At 38.6% G+C, this 9,094-nt stretch overlaps 1 protein-coding gene across 1 annotated transcript in view; it reads right to left on the reverse strand.

The window, feature by feature from the left end:
• Positions 1–3,973, reverse strand: part of ABCA12 (ATP binding cassette subfamily A member 12) — a 167,208-nt gene extending 163,235 nt beyond the window's left edge. The window contains 1 exon segment of the mRNA XM_027554070.1: positions 3,883–3,973. Coding sequence (XP_027409871.1) covers positions 3,883–3,973 — 91 coding nt within the window.
• Positions 3,974–9,094: the final 5,121 nt, after the last annotated feature.

Raw genomic sequence — 9,094 nt, forward strand, 5'->3', positions numbered from 1 at the left:
CAGACATGACTGAGCAACTGAACTGAACTGAATACATTTTAATGTTAACTTAATGTTCAATTTAATATTTAAAAAATACATTTAAGTGTATGTATGTTTGTATATATATATTATCATTTATTAAATAGTATTTTGAAAATATATTTGTGTGTTTACATATTACATACACACACAACACACATGACTTTAGGAGAGCCCAAGAGAATGCAAGAGGGGATATTGACACAGGGAGTTTCAGAATGGAGTTTTGTCCCTCCATGAAATCAGTAGAGGAACTTGAAGTTTCTAACACAAAGTCAGTGTCAAAAAGGCCCTGAATACATTTCCATTACTAGACGACTGGAACTGTCCTCATTATGAGTCTTACACAAGTTATGTAGACCTCAGATAAAGATAATAATCCCTTTTAACAAGTACACATGCAGATAGGTATTATGCTTAAATAACATTTTAATGCTGTCTTTTCTGAGCAGGTTTCCCATCTTCAGGATAAAGTCTAAACTTCAGCATTGAGTAAAACTCCTGCAAGCCCCCACCCTCTACTAACTTCCAACTGCAGGGTGGCTCTCCCACCAACTAAGATAAATAGTTTTGTTTCTATTTTGCGATAAGACTTTATAATTGTGCCATAGAGTTTACAGGAATATAGGCCCAAGGAAGTTAATATTCCTTGTTCAACCGTTTGCCTTCTTTCTCTTCACTGTGTCTAGCCTGAAGGTCTTAAGGCTGATGAACTGAGGGGAAATAAGGATCAATGACCCATGAAGAGTCAAGATGAGGCTTGCACATACACGCCAGGTCTGTTTGTTCCACACACAAGCCCCTTGCTAACCACCAATCCTGTAGTTCTTAGAATATATGATCAGTTTATATGTCCCTGAAGAGTTGGCTCAAGAGGGTGTCTTTTTCAGGTGGCACCAGTAGTAAAGAACCCACCTGCTAATGCAGGAGACACAAGAAATGTGGTTTTGATCCCCGGGTTGGGAAGAGCCTCTGGAAAAGGAAATGGCCACCCACTCAATTATTCTTGCCTGGAGAACCGATGGACAGAGGAGCCTGGTAGGCTACAGTTCACAGGACAACAAAGAGTCAGACAGGACTGAAGCAACTTAGCACACACACAACATGTAACTATTTGTAACTCTTATGTGTTTTAATGCTCTTTAGCTTTAAAAGCACATTTACAAATAACATCACATTTTAGCCTCCTTCACATGACTACGGAAGCTAAACATCATTTCCCCTTTTATGGATTGGGTACTAAAACTCAGTGGCATTTGTAAGTAAACAAAGTAGTAACTTAAAACTGCAAGTTGTGGTTCCAAATCTCACACTCTTTCCCCATATCATTTACATTGTGTAAATGTAAATGTACATTGTTGAAAGCTGATCAAAGTATAGAACAACCCATCTCTAATTAAATCTCTTTCTAACTTGCCTATTATTATAGGCATTTCTCTAGATATGTGTGCTTTTAAACCAGATTAATGGATTATGTGACTGAGACACTGGGTATCTGACATATCCACAGGGATTACTGCCTGTTAGTCATTAACATAGGCTCCCCTGGTGGCTCAGATGGTTAACATGTAGAGTCACCTACCAGAGAACAGGTCTCTGTGGCAATGAATAGTGCAAAGTGAAAGTTTGACAGAAAAAGGAGGCTGGGAACTATCTTAAGCATGAGACTGTCCCTAAATAGGACATTAGAATTATAGCTCTAGAGTCAATATAGAAGTGTCAGAGAGGCCTGGAATGATTCATGGAAGCTAGGGAGAGAGGCTGGGAGTGTCCCATGGTCTGAAAAGACTAATTGTCTTTGGGAATCAAAAGCGATTATATGTCAAAGTCCCTTTACACTGGAAGTCCCTTTGGGTAAGTGTAATACAGGCTTTCATTATTTCTCTAGAGTGTGCTAAGTAGAAGTCCTATATATGCTAAAGCTGAGACTCCAGTATTTGGCCACCTCATGCAAAGAGTTGATTCATCGGAAAAGACCCTGATGCTGGGAGGAATTGCGGGCAGGAGGAGAAGGGGACGACAGAGGATGAGATGGCTGGATGGCATCACTGACTCAATGGACATGAGTCTCAGTGAACTCCGGGAGTTGGTGATGGACAGGGAGGCCTGGGGTACTGCAATTCATGGGGTCGCAAAGAGTCAGACACGACTGAGCGACTGATCTGATCTGATCTGATACTTTACCAATCTTGGTGCTTTCTTGAGGACAAGGAGGTTGAAACCCACAGGTCAGATGGGTATACTGAGACAGAGAAGTGGCATGTCAAAGTGGTTTAGAATATGTATTCAATCTAGTGACTAGGTAAATGGGATTTCATGCTGAATGCCTTAGTTTTAACTGTGATGCATATTTTCCCCTTAAACCATCATTTCAAAATGGAAATATTTTTGGTATAACTTGGTCTTTATGATTTTCATGTTTACTATTATGGAGTTTCTCTTTTTACATTTTATTTTTCTTATAAAGAATATTTTCGATCTTTACCTAAAACATCAATATGTACCTTACATATGAATCACAGCTTATGCTTACAGACAGCATTCTTTCAGACACCATAAAATGTGATAACCCTTTATTTATTAAACGTCAATCTGAGCCACAACTATATAGTTTATTGTCTTACTACTCAAACAAAATGGTTGCAGTTGTCTTCCTGTAATTCTTTAAAATAAAAAATGGAAAATTAGAGAAGGAACTACAAATGCTAAGGTCAAAGACAGTCTTCTGCTGATCTGAAATGGCTGCAAGATTAAAGCTTTTCAACTACCAAGGCCAAATTAAAATCTTTAACTCTCAAAAGAGGGAGCTTGGCCAAAAACTTTTCATAAGTATTATTCCAACTGCATAAAGAGCAATGTGCCAATCCAGGAATGCATGGATAGTCACAACTCTCCATGAAGGTCAATTTGCCCTACTGGTAAAGTTTTATGTGTATACATGCCATATATAGATAGGATGGCTAGAGTAGGAGCTCAAAACTTATATGGACAAATGAACAACACAGTGTTTGGTGCCTATAGAAGAATCTAATGCTGTGATATCCACACTTGATTTACAATGAGCTCTCTGAATTTCAGATGTGCTAGACTTTCACTGCTGTGAATACTAACTGAAATGAAGTGAACCAGATCAAGATTTCAAAATCTGTTTGGCAACAGGTTATAATGAGGATTTGTATGATGCTAGCTCCAGTTTCATCACTGCGTGACTTTAGCTCATTTGATTTCACCTCCTCTTTTCTTCGGGGACAAAAAGGAGGCAACAGCATATACCTTGAGTGATATTGTTAAGATCAAAAGAGATGTTGTATGTAAAAGCTCATCCATAGTCCTGGGCACAATGAATGTTAATTCCTCATACATAAATATTTTTTATAATGGGATTTACTTCAGCAAAACCTGGCCTAAGCTAATTTGCTTTTATATGGAGCAATTCTGTCTTCTTCCTTTTAATACTAAATACACAAGCATAAGTTTCTCCCTCTGTTTCTCCCTTCTATAACTATTCATTCTATAGATAGTTTAGCACTTGTTAGAGTGCCTGCTGGGCACAGTTACTAGGAAGGGTGAAATCAGAAGGGAGGAGGAAGGGCAGAAATGTCTAACGAAGCGTCGTTCTGCTTCCACAAGGAAATTCAAGCACATAGGCACTTGGAGAATCAAGAAATATGTAACTGACAAACCTCAAGTGTAAGTGAAAAAAAATATGTAATTTTAATATTAATATAAAAGATAATAATGGTGGCAGAAGAATCAGGACACCAGGATTAAAGACAAGGCAAGTGAGAGTAAAACAGGGAGAGAGTGAGGAATGGGGGAGATTTAAGCTATGAAAGGAGAGCATTTGTTCAGCTAACCTACCCTTCTGGTCAGAGCCCAGTGCTGTCAGCAGTACGCCAGCGCTGGTCCACTGAGAGTGCACCATTTTTAGGAGGAGGCTGGCAAAAACCATTGCGTCTGATCAAAGGATCCAAAAGTTAATGGACACATACCGCCTATATTTTAAAATACATCAGGATACAGTATGTTGCGTGTTCATTAATTTTAACCTAGCAACTATCTTTAACTTTTGAAGTTAATTCAAACCTAAAATCCAGAAGCTACTAGTTAACGTTTGAAGTTCCCAAATCAGGAATACACAGCCTTTGGGTATTTAAATCTAAATGAAAAACTTTAGGAGGACCTGAGCCAAGGTGGCATTTTGCAAGGGCAATGCTTCTCTGGCCTTAACTTCAGTCAGTCCTAGAATGTGTCAGGAAATATAAGGGACATCAGAAGTACATTTTCATCAATGTAATGAATGCTCTTCAAGTTTATGTGGCTTGGCTAGAGATAGTGCAAATGCACTTCCATATTTACATGAACAGGGTGTAAGAATCACCAGACGGTAGGCTGGCATTTCCATTCAGCCTTGTGCTCCAACACCAACCAGATGATTTGGGGGCAAATGCCCACTGCTACTAAATGAGTGCTGCATATGTCTCCAGGGCACCTTTCTGGCAAAGTCCTTGTCAGAGTGCCTATAACTACGAAGAGCTGGGACTGCATTGAGTTTCGTGTGACCTCTTTTTTGCATGTTTTTATGGATGGCAAACCATGAACTTGTTTTCATTATAAATACACCAACTGCCAGCAAGGTTGTCAGGGAGAGAACCCACAGAGCTCATTTCTCTCAAGCTATCAGACAATTATTCCTGTTGTCTACCAAGAAGATCCTAACAACTATGAAAGGCCAAATTGGCTTAGGAAATTCTAAACAGACAGGAAAGCACAAAGTAGCAAATAGTTGACTAGAAATATTCAAATAGTTGACTAGAAATCCAAATCTTTAGGTTCCATTTAGACCACAAATTTATTCTTTGTGCCTGCCTCTGGGCTGGGTATTAGGAGCAAATATAGATATGGAAAATAAAATTCTTAAAAGAAGTGGGCGTACAGGCTTTCTGTGTGTGTGCTCACACAAGTGAACATGTATGTGTGTTGTGTGTTGAGGGGCTTAAGAAGATAGAAAAGAGAAAAACTTGTGTCTGAACAATTACAATTGGTCTAATGTTTGCTATGACAATGAGGTCGTGCACTGCATATCTATTAAAGTATGAAATTTGGACTCTTAATACCATTTGTTGGCAGGGGGTAATGTGGACAAGAAGGGGTTAGAGAAGTAGTACCTGCCAAGAGTTTTCAAGGACAACTTGAAGCTAGCAGAGAGAATGACAAGATAGGGAGAGAATAATATATGCAAAGGCATAAATGTAAGAAAGCCCTTGAGGAATGTGAAGTACAATAAAACCCCAGGATAATGCAATAACTTGAATTCAGATGCAAAGCATTGGCTCACCAGGTCATTTCATTATCCCTGCAAAACAGGCTTCTGCATTTTACATGGTTGAATATTCTGGACCCCACTTATGATGATATGGCAGCATTTCTTTAATTCACTGAAAGTGGTTAGAGTGTGAAGTATGTGGCTGTGAGTGATGGGGAGAGGCTCATGGCCAGAGATGGCACTGAAGAATTAGGTCCAGGCATGATTATAACAGGACTTAGGGTGGCATGTGACAGTCTGGGTATTAACCTGAAAGTAATGTTGAGTCAGAAGGATATAAAGCATGGAAGCAGTGTGTATAGATATGCATTTAGAAAAATAATTGGCATCAGGATAAATGATAAACTGAAGGGGACAGGGAGATGTAAACCAGATAAAAAACTATCGTAGTTAGAGCAAAGGAACAGGATGACGATCTAAACTAAGGCAGTGAAAGTGGAAATGGAGACAAGAAAATTTCAAGAGACATTTGGAAGTAAAAACTAAGATCACTTGGTGACTAAAGGATGTGAGTGAAGAGGAAAAATGGTTACCATTTTACAACTTTGAGTGACATGGAGGATAGTAGATCCATTCCCCACATTATGAAATGGTTAGTCTGAATAGAGAAGGTAGGGAGTTTAGTAACAGATTTGTTGAACAATTTTAACTAAGCCACATTTCCTAATTACCTCTCTTTGGGTATTGCAACTGGGTTAGTCTAACATGGCAAGAACCATTCGATTTCAATAGCTAGAACTGAGTGGGATTAGATTCATTTATCATGAGTCGACTGGGAGATTTGGGAAATGGAGCTGTTGGAAGCTTAGTCTGGGGATATCTGTCATTACAAAAAGGTAGAATTTTAATAAATGAGAGAAGGCAAATTTTATTTCATTAAAGGAGGAGGAAACGAGAGTGAAGACGAGTGTTCTTGAAAGAAGCCTGTTAACTCCTAGTTATGGTCCTGCATTTGTCGTTGGTCATGCTGAACAACATTGGTGATGGAACACAGAGGCTCTCAAATGAGCAAATGGGGATTTGGTGCTTTGGGGGAAACTTCAGTGGTGTGCTGATGTAGTCATTCCATAAAGCATTGGTATATCCATCCATCCAATAAATATGTATTGAATATCTGCTAAGAGCCATACATACTGAAAGAGTTGGGAGAGTTTAGACAAATTTTAAAAGAAAAGCAACAACAAATCTTGATCAGAACACTCAAAGATGCAGACCTCCATTCTTTAAGGAATCCAGAGACATGACAGGAATAATTAAAGTGAATTAACACCTACTCAGGGTTGACTGAGGCTTCCCCAGTGGCTCAGTAGGTAAAGAATCTGCCTGCCAATGCAGGAGACAAACAGGAAATGCAGGTTCTATACCTGGATCTGGAAAATCCCCTGGAGGAGGAAAATCCCCTGGAGGAGGAAATGGCAACTCACTCCAGTATTCTCACCTGAAAAAATCCCATGGGCAAAGGAGCCTGACAGACTATAGTCCACAAGGTCACAAAGAGTCAGACACGACTGAGCGACTAAGCACAAGCACTGGTTTGACAGAACTATTTTTAGCTATGGCTCACATTTTTTGTTTTTTCTCAAGGTTTACTTATGTTCAAATAAGCTCCTTATAAACCATATATATTGGAGAAGGCGATGGAAACCCACTCCAGTACTCTTGCCTGGAAAATCCCATGGACGGAGGAGCCTGGTAGGCTGCAGTCCATGGGGTCGCATAGAGTCGGACACGATTGAAGCAACCTAGCAGCAGCAAACCATATACATATATATAGCTTATTTTTTTCATGATACTCATATTCCTTCTTCTAAGAATGGGAAAAGAACATGTCAAAAGGAGAAGAGTGACTGCTATTATTCTAAAACTATTAGGAATCTTTATGTTTAAGAAAATCAAGACAAATACTAGCAAAAATATGACAGTAAAACAGACTCCCTTTTACAGATCAGTGTGCAGGCCAGAAAGCCTCCAAATATTTCTGCTCTCAGAAAACATTTTTTCTCAATTTAATTCTGTATGATTGCTGTCTAGGGCCTACTGGAAATGTACTTGGCTTCCCCACTATAAACAGTTGATGCAGCAATCTTTATTGCCTTCAGTTTCAAAGTACAGACTCAAAAAGAGAAAAGTTCCATTAATAGTGGTTGTCACTAAAGATTACAGGACAAATCTCACATTAAGAGGATTTTTATCCAGTGTGCTTTTCTTGGCACAACGTCACATATATGATCTAGTACATAAATACAGAAACCAATGAACAAGCTATATCCTTTCTCCGATCTCAGGATAATTTAGAATGGCAGAACTAAGATAAGAATCATTGATTTCTTTTTTGTCTTAAATGCTGGATCAAAGATTCTTACAGCATGGATTGTAATAAATAAGTAGGGTCATGTGGGTAGTAAATGACTGATATTTTAAAGTCATCTACTCATAATAATCTTTTCTAGAGCATTTACTGTATACTTCTATAAACTATAGGCATCCTTCTCTATAATATCTCAAACTATCTTATGACATGCTATCATATTAGATGTGCTATATTAACTCCCCCCAAAATGCTCTGAGGTAGATACTATGATTATCCACATTTTCCAGATGAAGAAATAGACTCAGAGAAGTTAAGTGATTTCTCAAGGTCAAACTGAAACTTGAATTGAGAACTCTGAACAAAGGCCCATGGGTCTGGTCATTAGGCTCTATTTGTGATTCTGAGAATTTTGATTTGCTCATCTGTAAACTAGACATCATAGTCATGAATCTCTCAGGATTTTTACAAGAATTATTTATAAAACACAATATTGCTTTAAAAAGGGATTACTGTTATAGTCATTGTCCTAGCCTCTGATTCCCAGATTGAAAGACAGGGGAGAGCTTTTTTTCCTTTGTCCCCCAAATTCAATCACCTCCACATCCTACTGACCCATTCTTCCTAATATCTTCAAAAGTTATTCATTCTTCTCCATTCCTGTTTCTCCAACTGTGCAAGTGAGAGTGCTCATCACTTCTTATAATTTGGGTAACTGGTTATTTTTCTTGCTCCAGCTTTCCTCACCCTGTTATAGTCTTCTCACACTATCTGATTAATATACACAAAGCACAATATTTCCATGTGTCACTCTTTACTGTTTATTAGCTAAAGACATCCTGATATCGTCACCCTGATATTTGGAACTCTGGGTCCATTGGTCTTATATTATGTATTCAAACTCATTTGTCAGTAGAATCTAATGGAATTGGGAGGGGACGTTATCTGTCATGTGTGAAGCCTTGCTCTTCTGTGGTGGAAAAGACAGACTTAGGCATAGAACTCATGAAAGGGAGACCAGGACCCACACCAAATAAATACACACACAGTAAATTACGATGATAAAGAAAGAATGGTATGAGGGTGAAAACTAACCTAGTATAGAGGTTCCGGGACATTTCCCTGAAACAAAATAAGACCGTTCATCTTACATTCCCCACCACCACAAGGAACTCAGTTCTTCTCTTCCTTCCCTTAAAAAACTTCTGATCCTTTCCAGCAAATTCAACTATCCTTTTAGTCTTCCTCAGAATGCAACTTAAGTCCTACTTAAAATATTAAGCTTTACTAACTTCTCCAGCCTCCAAAGACTGAACTTTTTAACAAATCCCCATGCATTTGTGGGTCTTCATTCCAGCTATCTGTTGATAATGCAATAGATTATGGATTTCAGGGTGAGGTATGGGGGACTAAACAACAAACAGCTCCCACAACTTGGT

The sequence above is a fragment of the Bos indicus x Bos taurus genome, chromosome 2 (genome assembly GCF_003369695.1).
Source record: "Bos indicus x Bos taurus breed Angus x Brahman F1 hybrid chromosome 2, Bos_hybrid_MaternalHap_v2.0, whole genome shotgun sequence".
In the NCBI taxonomy this organism is placed as follows: domain Eukaryota; kingdom Metazoa; phylum Chordata; class Mammalia; order Artiodactyla; family Bovidae; genus Bos; species Bos indicus x Bos taurus.